We start from the raw sequence: 19,739 nt of genomic DNA, 5'->3' as shown, positions 1-19,739 counted from the left end.
GACCACTCGCAAATCAAAGTAATTTGAAATATTATTTTTTTCAAATCAGACGTTGACTTCATATCAAAACTTCAAATTGTGTTTCAAATTATATGAACAAATATCTACTCGGAATAACTTAGAGAAATTAAGTTAAAGTTCTGATTTTTTGTATATTTTTATGTGTTACACCTTTCTTTTTAACCCATCTCAAAAAATGAATATCACATTATAATAACTAAAAATAATTTAGTTTTAAAATTCTTTTTTTTTTCTTAATGAAAAGATTTATCGTTGCACAAACATCTAAGGTTTGTTTTGGACTACAATTTTTAAAAGTTTTTTTTTTTTTCCAAAATACCATGTCAATTTAAAAGGTGTCATATAAAATAAAACGGAGGAAGGAAATATATATTTAAGATTTCATTAAATAAAATGGATATTACATCATACTTCTATAAAAATAAGGGCACAAAACAGGTGAAAAGGACAATGCATGGTAATAGTAGTAGTAGTAAGAAATCAGAAATCAGAATGGGGTTGGAGCAGAGGGAGATCACATCAGATCAGTGATTTATTTTGTTGTACTTTTTTCTGGGATTAAAGCTGAGAGTTTTTGTTTTGCAACTATGTGTAATTCTGAAACAATAGAGATTCTGGTTACAATTTTAACAAAACTAAAACAGAATAATTAGCACTATTGTGTTCATCTGTTTTTACATTCATTAAACATAGGACTAACCATGAGTTAAGCTTTTCACACAATGGTCAATGGTGCATGGCTTTTAAGTTCTAACTGGGAGTTTGATGGCCGGTTTGGAAGTGAATTATTTAAGTACTAAAATTAGTACTATCATATTTGATAGTAAATTACTTTTTTGTTTTAAAGTAGTAAGTTTTATTTTAGCTCATTTTACATTCATTAATTTAAATATTGCCCCTTTAAACTTAAATAAACTAAGATTTTAGTTTTTGAGCTCTATTTTTCTTTATAAATATTATTAGATTCCTAAAAAAATTATTTACAAAAAATAATCTAAATATTACAAAATGATTTAAGAATAACCTCCGTTCATATTAAATTAATCTTGTCCTCACTCATGTGATTTTATCTATTAAATCAAAATCTGTTATAAATGAATCAAGAATATCTTCCTTCCACCTATTTTTCATGTTATTATTTTTTTATTTTAAAATAATTAACTTTTGTTAACTTGATATCTCTTATAAAAATACTTCATTCATTACAAAATAGCTGGCCATTGTTAACTTGACACTTCTCTTAAAAAAAAATTATTAAGAATTTATTTTAGTTTAAAAATATAAAGTTGAATATATACATTTTGTTTTGTCATTTAATAATAAGAATAATATTAGAAGAACTCAACAATATTCTCTTGATTTGATGGAATAAATTATTTTTTAGAAGAGGGTCAACTATCTTGAAAAGGGAAAAGTATTTATTAGAATTTTATTTTATCAAATTATTATTATTACTTAATTATGTTTTTAAAATAAAACTCGAGTATATGCATTTTATTTAGATTTTTAATATTAAAATATTTTATTTAGTCATTCAATAATAACAATAATATTGAAAAAATATAATAATATTTTAAAATTTTCATAAAAAAATAATTAAATTAAAATAAATATTTAAAAAATGATCAACAATTTTAAAAAAACTAATGAAATACCAATAGAGCCGTCAATATGGGTCAGATCCGTTGGGCCGGCTCGACACGACTTATAATTTAATGGAGTTGGACTTTAGCTTTTATGGCCCATTTAAGTACAAGATTTTTTAGCTTGATCCAAATAAGTCTACGGCCCGTAGGGCTTGAGTAATGTGGGTTGAGCTAACTTGTGGATCGGCTCGTAAGTCAAATACATGCAATTATTTAAATTGCTTATTAGTATTTTATTTAATTTCACTATTAAGAATATCTTTTGAGGTGTTGGAGATTTGATTAACAAGTGTTAATAATGTGTAATATTATCTGGCAATACTTATATTTATTAACATTCTAAAATTAAATTATAAAATATTATTTTTTAAAAAGTGACTGACCCATGAGGTCCGTAGCCCATAAAATAATAGTGTGAGTTTAATATTTTTTGATCCATCATTTTAATGAGTCAATCCGACCTGATCCGTTATATTCAAAATTCATATGAGCTAGATGGATCCGTTTTGACAGCTTTAAATACCAACTAACCCAAATAAATTTTCAAACTCGGCATACGTTTCATTGATTTGTTAAGATGGAAATGAAATTGATTGAACAAATACAGAGTAAGGCTTGGAGCACCGAATTGATAAGAAAGGATGAATGGGACCCACTAATTGCTTCCCACGCTAAGGCGACAACCTTAATAATACTGTCGGGACTTCTTTTTTTTTTTTTTTTTTTTTGGTTAAGGTCGGGACTTCTCTAATCCCTAAACATGAACTCCCCCCTTTCATTATTCCCCTCTTCTTCCCATGCCCTTCAGATTAATTATCTCAAAATTAAGCTGGTTTGATCTTCCTCCATTTTATTTTATCTATCGTCATTTGATCGATCATAAAATTTAAAAAATAAATAATGATTTTATGAAATTTACATAATTATTCCTCTTAAAGTTATTTTAGTGTTTACTTTTTAATTATTTTTCTTATTAAGCGAGATCTAGTAAGGATAAAATAAAAATGAGGCCTTTAAATAGTTATCAAATAAGAAGAAGTGACATTCTTTTTGAGACGGACCAAAATAAAAATAACGACACATAAAATGGGACGGATAAAGTAATTTTTTAGAGTTGGAATTAAAGTTTAAGTTGAAATTGTATATAGCAATGAATATAAATTAAAGTTGTTTTTGAAATTTTAATTGAGAAATATGAGTGAGAAAAGTGAAAAATATTTTTTACTAAAGTGAAATTATTTTTATGACCAAACATCACTAATTTTTACTACTTTTTTTTATTAAAGTGAAATAATTTTTCAAAAAAAATAAAAAAAATTATGACCAAACACCTACTAACTATCTCAAAATTAATTACTTTATTTTTTAAAAAATAAAATGTTACTATAATTTTAAATAACTAATTTTATAATTAATTATTTCAAATATAAAATAAACTCATATTAAAATTATTACAAAATTAATTATCCTTTATTCTTTCTATCAAAGGGAGCCATAACATGTACAGTAAAAAGATATTCATGGTTAGACTGTTTTAGTGTGATGTGTATATTTTCAAACAAATTCACTAATTTTTAATCATGAAATTCATTAAATACTTATGAAAATCTAGTTATAAACTTTAACTGTTAAATTATACTACTAATAAGTAACTACATTCAATTTAAGGGTGTTTCAAACCTTAATTCATCTCCGACTATTTGACTTAAAGTCTAAAAATCATTTGATATGAGAAATGGGATAAATAAAGTTATCTAATTATATAAATGAAATGATTCATCTCATTAATATAGTGTAAATAATAAAATAAACAAATTTAGATTAATAAATACTTTTAAGTTCTAATCAAACACAGAATAAAATAATTCTATATGTCCTCCCAAAATTATTAATCTAATTTTAGTCATAAAAAGACAATAAAATAAAGTTTTGCCGGAGAAAAGTTAGGGATATGAATGAAAGAAAATGAGATAAAGAACTTTGATACATGTTAGAATTTAGTAGTACTAGCTTTTGTGGCTGCAAAAATAGACGCTATAATAACATAAAATCATTTACGTAGCATTTTTTAAATGAACGAGCGGCAAGGCTATCAACCTTTTTGTTGCACGTATCATGAACATAACGTATAGTGTAGTAGGTGGAGTACATCACATTGTTTAAATTTTATTTAAATATTCAAATTATAATTTAATAAAAAATTTGATAAGCTTTTAAATGTATTTTCAAACGCTTATTTATCTTAGATATCTTAATCGCATAACTATGTTACTACCGGCCTCTTTTAGTTATATGTCTTAGTCTCTGCTCTCTACTGAAACAACGTAACTTTGGACTTTAACTCATCATATCAAGTCTGATAACGTAAAAAAAAAATAGAGTGAATCGCTACAACTAATTAAATTGTGGAATAATATACATTTTTCAATACTATTTGTATATGTTATAAATTCTTTGTGGATGCCATAGAGAGACGGAATCGGGATTTGAAGTATGTGGGTTCTGAAATTAAAAAAGCATAAAAAAGCAAAAAAAACATATGTAGCTACTAGGGTTCTAACCACAGCCGCAGCAACTTAATAGTGGTCCATCTACCACTAGGCTAGACGACATTGTTCGTCAATGAATTCACACTATATAAATATATATATATTCAAAATTTAATAGTATAAATATAGAGTCTACATAAAAGCTATTGGGCTCGCCCAACCCCCTTAAGTACTGTACCTCCACCCCTGATGCTATACGACAAAACTACACGTCTTTAAAATTCATCATCTCATTCTTTTGTTGGTTAAAAGATATGATGAACCTCTTACGATAAAATTTACTTACAATAATGTAACTAATTCTTTGTGGATGCCATATGAAAAAATCACACGTCTTTAAAATTCATCAGCTTATTATTTTGTTGGTAAAAAGATATGAACCCTACGATAAAATTTACTGATAACAATATATAAGTATATAACTCTTCATATTTAAGTTTGATACAATAATATGACAGGTAGAACAAAGATCTGCTTTAACTAATAAATTTTTGGAATAATACTCTTTTTTTTTACATTATTTGCATATGTAATTAAATTCTTTGTAGATGCCATTTGAGAAAACCACACGTTTATTTACTTCATATATAATTTTGTCCAAACAAGATAAGGAGAACCTAGGAGTTTTGTCAAGTGAAATTTTCGAAAAGTTGGCATGTGAAATTAAATAGTGGTATATATTTATGCATAAAAAATGCGCCGATAACATCAAAACAATAATTCACACGTCATGAGAGCACTAACCAATGGTGCACGCTATACAAAATATACGCACCACTACTTACTATACAACTATCATGAAAAATTTTTATCCGTTATATGTACTCATATTGAGGCGGAGTCAGTCCCTTTTAGAAGTTCGTTGAAATCTGTGACAGAAAAATATATTATTTATACATAATTAAAATTATTTTTTATGTAGTTATGGTAGATGTTGAAACCCTTTTAATTTTTTTTTAATATTAAACCTCCTTACTTGAAATTTTGACTCCGCCTCTATACTCATAGATACTAATTAAAAAAGTTCAAATACTATATAATAATGGTAACAGAATTAGAACTTTCACTTTGAAAAAAAAAATCCTACGATAAACATGCTAAGGAATTTAAAGAATATATATATATATTAATTTTCGATGAAGGAAGTTTGGGTGAATATAACTTACACCTAGTGGCGGAATCAAGATTTTCATTGAGGTGGTTCAAAAGTAAACATACGAATTAGTCGAAGAAGGTTTAATATCTACTATATATATAAAAAAAAATATTTTTTATCATATAAAAATAGAATAATTTTTTGTCGAAGAATGAACCCCCTGAATCCAAGGTGACTCCGCCACTGCTTACACCCCAGCTCTACACCTCCTAGATCGATTGTGACTGGTAAATTTTTTCTTTGTTGGTCACTATTTGATGTCTGGTATATGACAACAACAATATATTCAGTGTATTTTTATAAAGTAAGGTTTGGAGAGAGTAAAGTTTACACAATTTATATCACTGCCTCAGACGAAGTAGAAAAACTGTTTACAATAGACGCTCGGCTCAAGATGAGCTTAATTTGTATTTACGCTGTGTAAAAAGTGAAAGCATTTTCCAGAAGTATTTTTTTTTTTTTTTGAGATCTCTGATTAAGAATATTGGCGTACGAGTAGAAGTGAAATAAGTAGCATGGCACCGGTGATTTTGGAAATCAGTCAACTAATTTCAGCATGTTCTAAAAGTTTTAATGATAATCTTGGTTATGATGATTTCGAAACATCTTTACAATTGATAGATGACTAAATAACAGTAGCTCGTGGCTCATGCCATAATTTTTCATTGTTTGTTTGACCCCATAATGACCAGCAAAACTAACCAAGTAGTGTTAAAAGGAAACGAAGCATAAGTATGAGAAAATATTTGACTTAAATGTTAAATTGTTATTTTAATCGTCTAGTATTTCAAATTTATTTACTTAATTAATTTAAATTTGATCCAAATAAATCCACTAATAAAATAAAGCTCACTGGCCGACTTTCACATTAAATTGTTGGAGTATATGTGTGTACTCAAAAGGTATAAATGTTGGAAATAGTAAGTACGTGCATGTAATATTTACCATCAATCTAATTTTTACAAAGATTCATGTTTTCTTTAGACTTTTAGTACTTAAGATGGTGAACTAAAACGTGTTTGAATTTGTGAATATTAATTTAGCTAAAACTTGTTCTCGACATGGAGTGAAAGTTTATACTTAAAGACTTTGTAATCTACTGGATAATTTTGTATATATTAAGTACTCCATATATCTCTACTTTTTACACCTCCATCTTTTTCAATTTATTAATATGGCTCTAAATAGAATGATAAATGTTAAAGAGCAATATAAAAAATTAGTGAATGGTGGAGCATTGTTTAGTTTCTCTAAGCAGTTTTAGTATCATTACTCTCTTTATATTTTACTCTTAGATTTTATTATTATTATAAGCATGTTTTGTTTCCATTTTCGTATTATTGTTACTGCTACTGTTCTTTTATCTAGTCCCTTTTTCTATCTCCACACCATAAAATAGGGATAAGAATATAATTATACATACACCACCTTCTTATTTTACTTATAAAATTATACTAATATATTATTGTCGATTTTTTTTACATGTTACAGCAGATATCATAGAGTATTATTTTTAACCTTTTGAATCTCATTTCGAATAACAAAATGTTTACGTTACGGTAAGTAAATTGTCCACTCGATGAGTGCCATTTTGTTTTACACAAAATTTCCAAGTGCTTGTTAATTATGACATGTTAGTAAAATATTCATCATATAACAAAAAAAGACAAAATAGAAAAAAAGACCCCATTCTGTAATTTTCAAAATCTTCACCATCCATATATATAAAAGAATCCCACTATTTCACTCCAAAACAAAGTTTACTCTTTCTATCTCTTTACTCTTTTAGCTCCTTTCTCTCCAAAAAAACAAATCTTTGTCCTATTTCAACATACTGTCTTCCTTAAAACCCACAATAAAATAAAAAAGAAAAACCCCAAAAAACAAAAATGTCTTCAGAAATCGGCGACAGACGTCCGGCGAGACTACCGGCGCCGGTGAACGGAACACGACCATCGGAACCGGAGAACTTGCCATGTCCACGTTGTGATTCTACTAACACGAAGTTTTGTTATTACAACAACTATAACCTATCTCAACCTCGTCATTTTTGCAAGTCTTGCCGTCGTTATTGGACACGTGGCGGCACCTTAAGGAATGTCCCCGTTGGTGGAGGTACACGTAAGAACTCCTCCCATAAACGCCCACGCACCACCACCGGAGCCGCCGTTCAAGAACACACCAACCCGGGTTTGGGTTCCGGGTCGGGTTCGGTTTCGTTAATGGGTTGTGAAGTGAACTTGAATGAATCAGTTCAGGAAGGTGGCGGAAATGGTACGGCGTCGTTTACTTCGTTGCTGACAGCTGGTCCAGTGGGAGGTGGGTTTGGGCCATTAGGTGGATTTGGGCTTGGGCTAAGTGGGTTTGGGCTTGGAAATCTTGATTGGCCCATGGAGCAAGTAGTAGTAGGCGGCGTCGGAGGTAATGGCGGCGATGGTGGTGAAAATGACAAGTGGCAGCTGAGTGGCGGGGAGGTTGAAGGCGGCGGAGGTGGTGGCGATGATGATTGTTTTGGTTGGCCTGATCTTGCTATTTCAGCACCAGGGACGAGTCTTAAATGAAGTACAAATAATATTAATAGTAATATATTATTATTATATAATATACTTTAATATATAGTTTTTTCATGAAAGAAACCGAGAAAAGGAGGTGTTTGTTCTCTTTTGCTTTTTTGTTTTTTTCCTCTTTATTAATGGTCTATGTATTTTTGCAAGTTTTTGGGGTGCATGGATTGGAGTTTTACAGAAAGTGCTAGTAGTATTATGTGAAATTATTGTTCACAAAGGAATGGAAAAAGCTTGTTAGGCAAAGCTATTTTTGCTTGGTGGCAGTTGGGCAAGTGTATTTTGGTTTTCTTGTAGGTTTTTTTTTTTGGTTGTTGCAGTAAATCAGTAAATGTACTTGGGGGTCTTCCTTTTTCTTTTTGACAGAAATAGGTCCCAACTTTGATATATTTTCTTTGTTATTTTCATGAATGTTGCTGTTTGTATAGTAGTATGGTTCTACAATGCGATTAAATGTAGTAGTGTTATCAGTAAGGATTCGTATAATGTGCATAACTTAATGACTAGAAATTTGAGTAACGTGATCATTGAAGATTCATATAGTCGGCTACGAGTATGAAGTTAAGTGTACTTCTTCATGAGTGTTATTGTCCATGTATCCTTTGCCTTCTTCCATGGTTACTTTTGGGGATTTTCCATGTTTCTTTCTTTTTCCTTTGGGTGTCCTCCAATTTGTTTAACGTCAGCAAGAAATGGTTAATTTCTATAAGGCTATATTACTCTAATCTAAAGTATCTGTAGGTTTTTTGTTAGGGAGAAAGGGGCCTGGCCTGGTTAGGAACCTTGAAATTTTGAAAAGCCTCTTTTTTCCAGTTTTGAAGGAGGGGCCCTTCCCCTTTCATACGACGCCTGTCACATAAATGTCTAAAGTGAACATTTAAAACTCCCGAGTATAAATATGACATTATTTTTCGGATAAGTGTTAAAAATGTTTGAACACAGAGTACTATGTCTTAAGCACCATGGCTAGCTAGTTAATGAAGCAGGTAGTCAACAGGTACATGTGCTGATGAATGGATAAAATTAATAAAGAAGGTCCAAGTTGTTTGGACTATCACGATTATTTTTTGTTTTAAAAAAAGCATGTTTTATCGTGAGTAAATTTTTAATCATAGTGAAAAACTTTGGTATCTCTTGTAGCGTCATGTTTATTATTTGAAAGAAAGACGAGACTTTTAGAATTCAAGAGATAGCCATAAATCGACTCATTCATCACTTGTGGTATTGGAGTTGGGATGATTGAGTTGGGCCTGCCATCATGGATGACAATTCTTAAGATTTAAAATATAGAAACAATATTCAAAAATGGGGAAGGAATAAATAATACATAATATAAATTTATTTATTTTAAGAAACAAATTGTGTGTGTCCTGGAACCAAAATATGCTCTACAACTGAAAAAAATATCAATGTATTTCATATAAACAAAAAAGTACTAAAATAGGTTTTGTGCACTGAATAAGTGCACAATACCTTTAACTTTGTAACGGAAGACATCTGACGGTGTTAAAAAAATTAAAGTTTACATGGTGCACTTAATAAGTGCACAATCTATTTTTTTTATAGGTTGTTCATTTTTTTAAAGATTGTGCACTGTTTTAGTGGACAATCCATTTATTTATAGACTATGCACTAAAAAAGTGCATAATATATTATTTTTAACTGTGTACTTTTTTAGTGCACAATTCATTTATTTATATTGTCCACTTTTTTGCATGATTGTGCACTTATTTTGGTCCTTTAATAGTTTAAGTAATGAAAAAGTGATCTAAAATATTTACATCAAAAAGAATTTGTAATAAAAATTCATATTTTGTATTATAATATAAGACATGTAAATTATGTTCTACAAAGTCATTAGAGGCATATGTTTAATTGGTGACCCATGTATAAGTTAAATTTCAAAATATTTTCTTAAGAAGTTCATAATCTACAAATTATTTTTCTACAAAATTTATTCTCTAAATTTATGCTTTACGAAGTTAGGTCATAATTAAGTATCTTTTAATCTTCAAATATTCATTAATAAGGAGTCAAGACTAAAAATCAATTCTTGGAAAAACTTGATTTTAAATATGATCAATCAAATTATAAGCCACTTAGAAATTGAATAGAAAAAAAATTAAAATTTTTTATATATAAAAATAAATAAATATTTCTTATGAAAAATATAAAACTAAAAATACTAAAAATAAATTACTATGGAGGGACTTTGAATTAAAAGGGATAAACAAATTTGTCAATTAAGTTAGGATACTTTAAGTTTTAAGAATTAGGTAAAAGGGACAAAAAAAAAATTCAGTTTTTTTTTTATATATTTTCGTTCCAACAACTAAAAAGGTTGTCTCAATAACTATCGAAGTTGTTGTTCGACAACTTTGATAGTTATTGAGACAGCTAACAAAGTTATCAAATAACTTTAATTGTCCCAACAACCATTTCAATTATTTAAATGATTTTATCCTTTTTAATTTAATAATATTGTGAGACCCACTTATCTCTTTTTTTTAATTAAACATTTGAGGTCTTTCAACTTATTTTTCTCTACTATGGAGCGGAATCTTCCGTTACATATATATACTAATCAAGATAAACAATATAAGTCTAATCACATGCATTCATTTAATTAAATTTCTTTTTCATCAAATTGTTCAGTATTTTGCAAAAAAATGAACTATATAAATAAATGAATTGAGCACTAAAAATATGCACAATCAAAAATAATATATTGTGCATAATGTATAAATAAATGGATTGTGCACTATAAAAATGCACAATCTTTAAAAAATGAATAATCGTGTTCAATCTATAAATAATATGGATAATAAGTGCACAATCTATAAATAAAGAGATTGTGCACTTAATAAGTGCACATTCTATAAAAGAATGGATTGTGCACTTATTAAGTGCATAGTCCATAAAAAAAATAGATTGTGCACTTATTAAGTGCACAATTTATAAAAAAAATACATTGTTCATTTATTTAATGCATAATATAAACTTTAATTTTTTAACACCGTTAAATATTTTCCATTACAAGGTTAAAGGTATTGTGCACTTATTAAGTGCACAAAATTTATTTTGATATTTTTTTTTATTTATGACATACATTAAATTTTTATTATTTTTTTCTATTATTATTTTTTTTTTTAGTTATGGTGCATATTTTGATTTCGAATTCGTCCCGACGATACCATGTTTGTAGGACTAATGAATGGCACGAATGAACGACTAGACAGGCAAAGGGACGGCGCATTAAGGCATTTAAATGAAGTGTGAAAGGCAAGTGTCAGCGCCGAGGTTGATATGCACCACCGACTCTGTGGCCCATATTATGGAATTTGATTCCAATATCCCCCCAAATGGGTTAAAGGGGTAGGGGTCCAACGAATTTGTACCTTTTTGCATTGCACTTCTCCACGTTTTCTCCTTTGTTACCACTATAATACAAGTAATATACCATACAATATGATATGATAGTGTATTGTATAAAATAATATAATATAATATTTGAATAAATTATATCATTCACAATTATTTAATAACAGTTTTGTTGTTTGATTTGATGGTATGATATTTTATTGTAATTAGTAAGTTTACTAAAATGTTCTTAATTATTATAAATATTAAATTTATCAATAATTAATAATAAAATAAAATTTTTTCGATTAATTTGTCACAAGTATACCATGTAAATATATTAAGTTGTTAAATTCATGTAATTTACAACAAAATTAATACTAAAAGACTAGATCAAAATAAATGTTATCAAATTCATTTTTTATAGTGATAAATTTCATTTTCTTTTGGTGTTCTGAAACGTGAAACCAACGACAAGTACAAAGCTTGAATGCATTTGTATATGTTACCGGTGTATTCGGTATGAAATCCCAAAAAATATTTTATAGAAACACAAGTAATTGTTTCTTACTTTTACATTATATATTCTTACTTTTCAAAAGTTGATATTGGGTTAAGGTAAGGATGGTAAAATCGATGGCGGCACCATGAATTTTGGTAATGAATACTAAAATCGAGTGATAGTGAATATAAAGGTGGTAGTGAATTCAATTGTGTTGTGATAATTTTGAAGGATGTATGACAAATTTTGTTATCCACCTTTTGATTAATTTAATTTTTCTTCTTAAATCCTCTTTTATTGTTGCAAGGACTTTATCTAACAATCATGACGGATTTAAAAGAAGGATTTAGAGATAAGAAGAATTTGGAAGAGTGTTTTTCCGAAAAGATGTCGATGAAGATGATAGAATGTTCTTATATCCGTTGTCTTTTAATTTTTCAAATTGGGTTTTTTCATATTTTCATAAGTTCTTTAAAATTAAGTGTATGATGAACTTTTTTTTCATATGTTTATAAGTTTTCTAAAATTATTGATCGTGGTTTGGTGGATGATGTGGTGATGGAAGATGGAGTATGTGGAGGGGGAAAGAGTGAAGAAGAAGAAGTTTAAGCTTTGGAAATCAGAAATGGTGGCTTGAAATAGGGAAGAAGATGAACAAAATAAAATAAAAATTGATCAAAATAAGTATCTCACGAATCGTCAATGATTGTATTACACACACTTTATCATGTCAATAAAAAGTGTCAAAATGACACAACGATATATTAATTTAGGTATTTAAAATAAACAATTGCTAGTTAAGATGTCAAATGTAAATTAATGATAAGTTTAGGGGGTTAACGAGATGTTCGACCTTGTTTTTTTTCTAAGAAGGAGAATAAATGGTAAAGTATCCATCCATTCATTTTTACTTTGTCATATTTCGTTTTTTGAGAATTAAATTGTGTTGACACCTAATTTTTGCCCTCCACGACTAAATTTAATTCTGAGTTTTTTTGTTTTTTAATAAAATTAAAATATTTATTTCATCCGAATAAAAATTTATTAAATATATTTGTACATAATTTGGTCATTTTAAGTAGTGATTATAATTTATCGTATTCAATTATACGAGATTTTATAATTTTGTTACTTAAATATTTATTTTTTAAAATATCGGATTTTAATCAAGGCTTATAGATTCAAATGATTAAAGTTTTGATTTAAATATAATTTACTCTCAAAAAATAATTTATTCGGATAAATATGTGTTTGATTTTATAAAATCAAGAAGCCCGAGATTAAAGGAAGTATTAATTCGCATCGAATTTTAATTTAATTTAGTCAATCTATTAGATTTGACCATAATTGTTATGCAATTCGTCAATTGATTTGTAATTTGGTCAAAATTAAATAAATATGACTAAATTTTAAATCCCAATTGGGGTTATATTTTAAATAATCCCAAAATTCCCAAAACTCTCATAACTTCTACCTAATTCCATAAAACAATAATTTCAAATTGTACTACATTGTACTATTTTCCCCAACTTTATCTTTTCCCAATTTTAAAATTCAAAAGTTGTACTACATTGTACAATTCCCCCCCCCCCCCCCATATTATCTTCCACCTCACCTTATCTTCAATTTTAAAATTTCAAAAACACTCTTATTTGCTTTTTCTCCCACATTGGTGGAGGATAAGAAATACATCCTCATCCTTTCCTATAAATACTTTTCTCCCACATTGGTGGAAGAGAGAAAAAAAAACCTCATTTCTCTCGTATAAATACTACCACTACTTTGGTAGAAAAGGAAAAAAAAAAGGAAAAAAAAGGCTAGAAAGGTGAAAAAAATCCTTTTTGAGTAAAGTAATTATTTTTATTTAGTAAAAAAATTTTGTTTCATAGAGTTGGTCGGCTAATCAAGAATTTCAAGTTGCCGGCAACGTTTTTTCAGTGGTGGTTGATTCCGACGAAATTCGTAGTCTCGTTTTGCTGCCCCCAAAAAAGCAAACACATCTTTCCTTTTTTTTTATTATTATTATCGTTTTCTTCTTCATCTTTTTTTCTTCTTCATAGTTTGTAGATATAATTTTATTTGCTGGGATTGTATGCTGTAGATGACCTTAAAGGCTCTGGGACGTTGTAGTATCGATATTCTAATTATTTTCATGTTCATGATATAAAAATGAGCTAACAATAGTTGTCTGTGTCTTTTTTTTAGTTTATTCTTTGATTATTTTGGATAAAGTTTCAATCTATGCTTAAAAGATGTATTTATGCTTTGTTTAAACTCATTGTTATTGGATATATTTGTTTTTAGCACATAAAGTTATTTTCTTTATGTTGAAAAGAATAGTTAATGTTGAATGTTTCACCTTTTCACCTTATTCTTTGATTATTTTGGATAAAGTTTAGATCTTTGCTTGAAAAACATAATCATGTCTTGTTTAAATTCATTATTGTTGAATATGTTTATTTTTAGCATGTAAAGTTATTTTCTTTATGTTGAAAAAAATAGTTAATATTGATTGTTTTGTCTTTTGACCTTATTCTTTGATTATTTTGGATAAAGTTTAGATGTTTTACTTGAAAAGTCGTACCCATGTTTTATTTAAACTCATTGTTGGTAGATATGTTTGTTTTTAGCATGTAAAGTTATTTTCTTTATGTTGAAAAAAATAGTTAATATTGATTGTTTTGCCTTTTGACCTTATTCTTTGATTATTTTGGATAAAGTTTAGATCTTTTACTTGAAAAGTCATACCCATGTTTTATTTAAACTCATTGTTGATAGATATGTTTGTTTTTAGCATGTAAAGTTATTTTCTTTATGTTGAAAAGAATAGTTAATATTGATTGTTTTGTTTTTTAACCTTACTCTTTGATTATTTTGGATAAAGTTTAGATCTTTTACTTGAAAAGTCATACCCATGTCTTGTTTAAACTCATTGTTGATAGATATGTTTGTTTTTAGCATGAAAGTTATTTTCTTTATGTTGAAAAGAATAGTTAATATTGATTGTTTTGCCTTTTGACCTTATTCTTTGATTATTTTGGATAAAGTTTAGATGTTTTACTTGAAAAGTCATACCCATGTCTTATTTGAACTCATTGTTGGTAGATATGTTTGCTTTTAGCATGTAAAATTAGTTTCTTTATGTTGAAAAGAATCGTTAATATTAATTGTTTTGCCTTTTGACCTTATTCTTTGATTATTTTGGATAAAGTTTAGATTTTTTACTTGAAAAGTCATACCCATGTCTTATTTAAACTCATTGTTGGTAGATATGTTTGTTTTTAGCATGTAAAGTTATTTTCTTTATGTTGAAAAGAATAGTTAATATTGATTGTTTTGTCTTTTGACCTTATTCTTTGATTGTCATGTGTAAAGTTTTGATCTTTGCTCAAAAGTCAAACTCATGTCTTGTTTAAATTTATTATTGGCGGATATTTTGTTTTAGCTGTAAAGTTGTTTCTTTTATGTTGGAAAAATAGTTACTATTGTTTGTTTCGCCTTAATAAAAATAGTAATTGATTAAATCAAGAATTTTTCATTTACTTGTTAATTATTTTAAGGGATCTCCAAAATCTTCATATAAGAGATGAAGTGGTCGCTTTATTTTTCATCCACGTTGTTTATTCCTCTTTTTCCGCATATTTTCAAATTTTTCAAAATAATGAGAAAGTTCGAATTTTTGTGGCTAAATAGAATTATTTAGATATTTTCGAGTCATGCATAGTATAATTGTGAAACAATATTCCACTTTTAGAAATGCTAAACTTTATTCTAATTTTCCTGCGCCCTTTGAATTGTTATATGTGCTTTTTGTGAGTGTAAAGACTTGATTCGTGCCTCTCATTGATTCATAATATCAAAGGAGAATCAACGATTCTTAGAAATATAAATCATAGGTCATTACACATTTTTTTCATAAAATTATGATTATAATTTAGATGTATGAATTTTCGTTAATGTCGCCTTAATTGAAATTTAAAGATTCTCTTGCTTGAAAAGTTAACCTTTATTTTCTTTGATTATATGGATTAGTATCTATGTTTGGTCAATTTTAGAAGTCATGAGTATTTTCCTTGTTGCCTCATCCCTTTACTTTCACAAGCTTACGTTGTTTGTTTCTTGCATTAATTTGTTGAATATGGCCTTCTTCCTTTTACCTTTATTCATTCTTGTATGAACATAAATCATGAGGCATGTAAGTGGGTGTCTTTGCTTTGCATTTTATTTGTTGACTCTCATTCTCGTGCAAGTGTGCTTATCATTGTCATTCAAAAATTGGTTCTTGATATTTTCTTTTGCTTTGAAATATGTTACTTTTATGCCTTGAACGCATATTAATTTCTTTATCTTTTCTTTGCATGCAAAAAAATGTCTCGAGGCCAAATGGATTCCCCTCCTCTTGCATTTTGTAATGGGCCAATGAGGTCTACCTCTTCGAGTCAAGTTCGAAGTTTAAACCTGAGGTCCATTACATGGCGTACGGGTGCTAGAAGATAGACGAAGAAGAAAAATGGGTCAAAACCCATTGATGAGGTCACTAAGAGACTTGGAAAGTCTCAATTTTTATTGTTGTCTTCTTTTTATTTATTCATTTAGTCATTTATTTATTCATTCATTTCGGCCTAGAAGCCAAAGTTGTATTTAATATAGGTGGAGCAAGACTCGAGCCAAAGGCTCGAAAAATAGTTTAGGATAGGTGAAATGGGTCGGAAGTCCAACTAGATTAGGACAGGTCTCGTTGATTTGTGCCCAATGGCCTAAATCTTTTACTTTCTCCTCCCTTCCCCTTTTATGTGTTTATTTATTTATTAGTTTTGTTTAGACTTAGTTAAAATCTCTACTAAGTCGCCTAAATCTATTTTACACAAGTCTTTTAAAAAAAAAAATCAAATCACTATTTCAACATATTAATCTTTTCAGAAGTTAATCAAAACATGTTTTCAAACAGTTCGGATAACCGCAAGTTAGCGGACATTTTAAGTGCCTAACACCTTCCTAAAACGTTAATAGGAACCACTTACTCGGAATCTTCAAAAATTAAAATGATTTTTCTGTTTTGAATCGTTTGAAGTAACTCTCTAAAGGTTTTTTAATTCCTTTTCAAAATTAAGTGGCGACTCTCAAAAAGTCAAAATTTCTCCGCAAAATAAATTGTATGAATTTGATGAACATTTTAAGATATATCTTTTTCATCATATTAATATGAGAAAAATTGTAACGTTATAGCATTTTTCATATAATTTTTAAATATTTAAACATTAAATTAATTTATTTTAATTTAATTTTAAATTTTAGATAAATTAATTTCATATAGCAAAAGGTGATAAAGTAAAACTGAATAGAGGGGTATATAATGTGTGTCTCCTGGAATTTTATGTCATTTAACTACATGTTAAACTTTTGTTTCCTTGTTGTCACCCCAGCTCTTTGTCTTCAAATTTATGCGATATCAGATTTGCTTTGCATAATTTCTAATTATTTCGATACCAACACTATAACTCAGATGAGCAAAAATGAATTCAACTTCTTCTTTTTTAAAAAAGGTTAAATACATATACAGACTCCTTAACTATTTTCCTTTTTCCGTATAGATACCTCAATTAAGCCAAGTATCTATTGAACGCTTTACTCCTTCACAAATGGTTTCAATTGAGCCTAATTGTCCGACGTGAAACCTTTTTAAAGCCTTCATTTTTAACGTGTTGAGCGCGTGTATGTAGTCGCCGCCTACGTGTAAATTCTGACCAATTATAACCAATTATAGATAGCTCAGAACTTGATAATGTGGGAAAGATGAGGAGTATATAGATAGCTCAGAACTTGATAATGTTGACAGTGCTGATAGATTGGAACCTGAAGCTGTCACGGGTGTTGATTTACCAGCAAGAAGGAAAAGTAAAAAGGTAAGATTTTATCCTAATTGTGTTGTGGCTATATTTGAGCTTGGTATGATATTTGAAAATGCTAAGCAATTTAGAAAGGTTGTGGAAGAGTATGTTGTTGAATACAAAGTTAGATTGAAGCTTAAGCCTAATGAGAAACATAGAGTTAGAGTTAGGTGTGAGGACAAGAAATGTAAATGGTTGTTGTTTACTAGTATTGATAAGCATTCTAGTGACTTTATTGTTAAGCACTACTATCCTGTAGATGTATGCACTACTACAAAAAAAACAAGTTGTGCACATCTAAGTTTATTACAAGTAAGTTCAAGGATGAAATAACTTTACAACCTTATATAAAATTGTGGGAAATTCAAAAATTGGTGAGAAAAAAATCGGGTTTGTATGTAGGAAAAACTGTCTGTAGCAGGGTAAAGCACAGAGTCATTAAAGAATTCTTGAGTGACTGAAAGATGAAATTTTTAAGGTTGTGTGACTATGCAGACATGATAAAATATACTAATCCTAGCAGTTCTTGTTGGGTGAGGATAGATAGAGAGTCTCAACCTGAAAAAAAATCTATTTGTTTATTTTTATTTGTGCTTTGATGGGTTAAAGAGAGGCTGGCTGGCAGGGTGCCGAAAAATTATTAGGTTAGATGGCTGTTTTTTGAAAGGTTCTTGCAAGGGTGAATTGTTAGTTGCAATTGGGAGAAATGAAAATAATCAAATGTATCCAATAGCCTGGGCAGTGGTTGATCAAGAGACAAAACATAGCTGGAGTTTCTTCAGTAACCACTTGATTCAAGATTTGAACTTAGGTACTGGACATGGACTGACTGTCATGTCAGATATGCAAAAGGTTAGTCTAATTTGTGTACTTTAATTTTGATGTCTTATTTATTTACTATACAGTCCATGTTCATATATTTTGTGTTTTGATTTTATATTTATGCTGATGTAGGGTCTTGTACCTACTATACTTGAGTTGCTACTAGATTGTGAAATGAGGTGGTGTGCAAGACACATCTGATCCAATTGACATCAGATTTGGAGAGAAGAAGAAAGAAGAAAACAATTTTGGGGGTGTGCTAAATCCAGTTTTGAAGTGAAGTTTTTGGATGAGATGGCCAAACTCAGTCAACTTGGTGAGGATATTTGCGAGGACTTATTACATTATGAAAAAAATCATGGTGCAGGACTTATTTTAGGGAGTATTCTAACTATGACATTGTTGAGAATAATGTGTGTGAGACATTTAATTCATGAATTTTAACTGTTAGACATAAATCTATAATCAGTATGTTAGAGGAGATTAGACACAAGATAATGGATAGAAATGTTAAAATGAGAAAGTTTGTTGATACCTGGATTTCAGAAATCTCTCCTATGGCTTTACTAGTACTTGAAGAAAACAAAGATATGGCTAGAAATTGCACAGTTAGGTTCAATGGACAGATTGGGTATGAAATTTTAGATGGTCCTTATAGGCATATAGTTGATATTAGGGTAAGGACTTGCACTTGTAGAAGCTGGCAATTGAGAGGCATACCATGTCAACATGTTGTATTAGCTTATCAGCATAAAGGTATGGAGCCTGAATTTTATGTAGAAGAGTGATATAAGAAAGATATATTCTTGAAGACTTATGACTACTTTCTTCAGCCAATACATAATATGAAAATGTGGCCTAGCAAAAGTGGTGTAGTGATTGATCCTCCTGAGCCTAGTCCAATAACTGGCAAACCGGGAAAGAATAGAAAAAAAGGGAAGAATGAGCCTAAGAAGAAGAGTGAAAAGCTATCCAGGAAAGTACTGAAAATTTCTTGCTCCAAATGTCATCAAATTGGTCATAACAGAACTCTCTGTAAAGCTCAGGTAATGCACCCATATCTTTTAATTCAATAATTAAACTCTGATATTTATACTATATATTTAATATCCTTTATTATTAGGATGGAATGGGACAACCTGAAAGCTCTAGCCAGGCAGCAAGTTCTAGCAGGACACTAAGCTTCAGCCAGCCACAAGCTCTAGCAGGTCACCAAGCTTCAGCCAGTCAC

The 19,739-nt window shown here is 29.1% G+C and overlaps 1 protein-coding gene across 1 annotated transcript; it reads left to right on the top strand.

The window, feature by feature from the left end:
* The first annotated feature begins 7,112 nt into the window (after positions 1-7,112).
* Positions 7,113-8,323, top strand: LOC107869432 (dof zinc finger protein DOF3.4). The gene has a single exon (XM_016715970.2). The coding sequence runs from the start codon at positions 7,262-7,264 to the stop codon at positions 7,931-7,933; it is 672 nt and encodes a 223-aa protein (XP_016571456.1). The 5' UTR covers positions 7,113-7,261; the 3' UTR covers positions 7,934-8,323.
* The last annotated feature ends 11,416 nt before the right edge of the window (positions 8,324-19,739 follow it).

The sequence above is a fragment of the Capsicum annuum genome, chromosome 4, assembly GCF_002878395.1.
Source record: "Capsicum annuum cultivar UCD-10X-F1 chromosome 4, UCD10Xv1.1, whole genome shotgun sequence".
NCBI classification, from domain to species: Eukaryota; Viridiplantae; Streptophyta; class Magnoliopsida; order Solanales; family Solanaceae; genus Capsicum; species Capsicum annuum.
This window is presented reverse-complemented; position numbering and strand designations above follow the sequence as displayed.

Excerpts from the sequence above, each read along its gene's own strand:
- LOC107869432 (XM_016715970.2), top strand. The coding sequence starts at position 7,262 with ATGTCTTCAGAAATCGGCGACAGACGTCCGGCGAGACTACCGGCGCCG.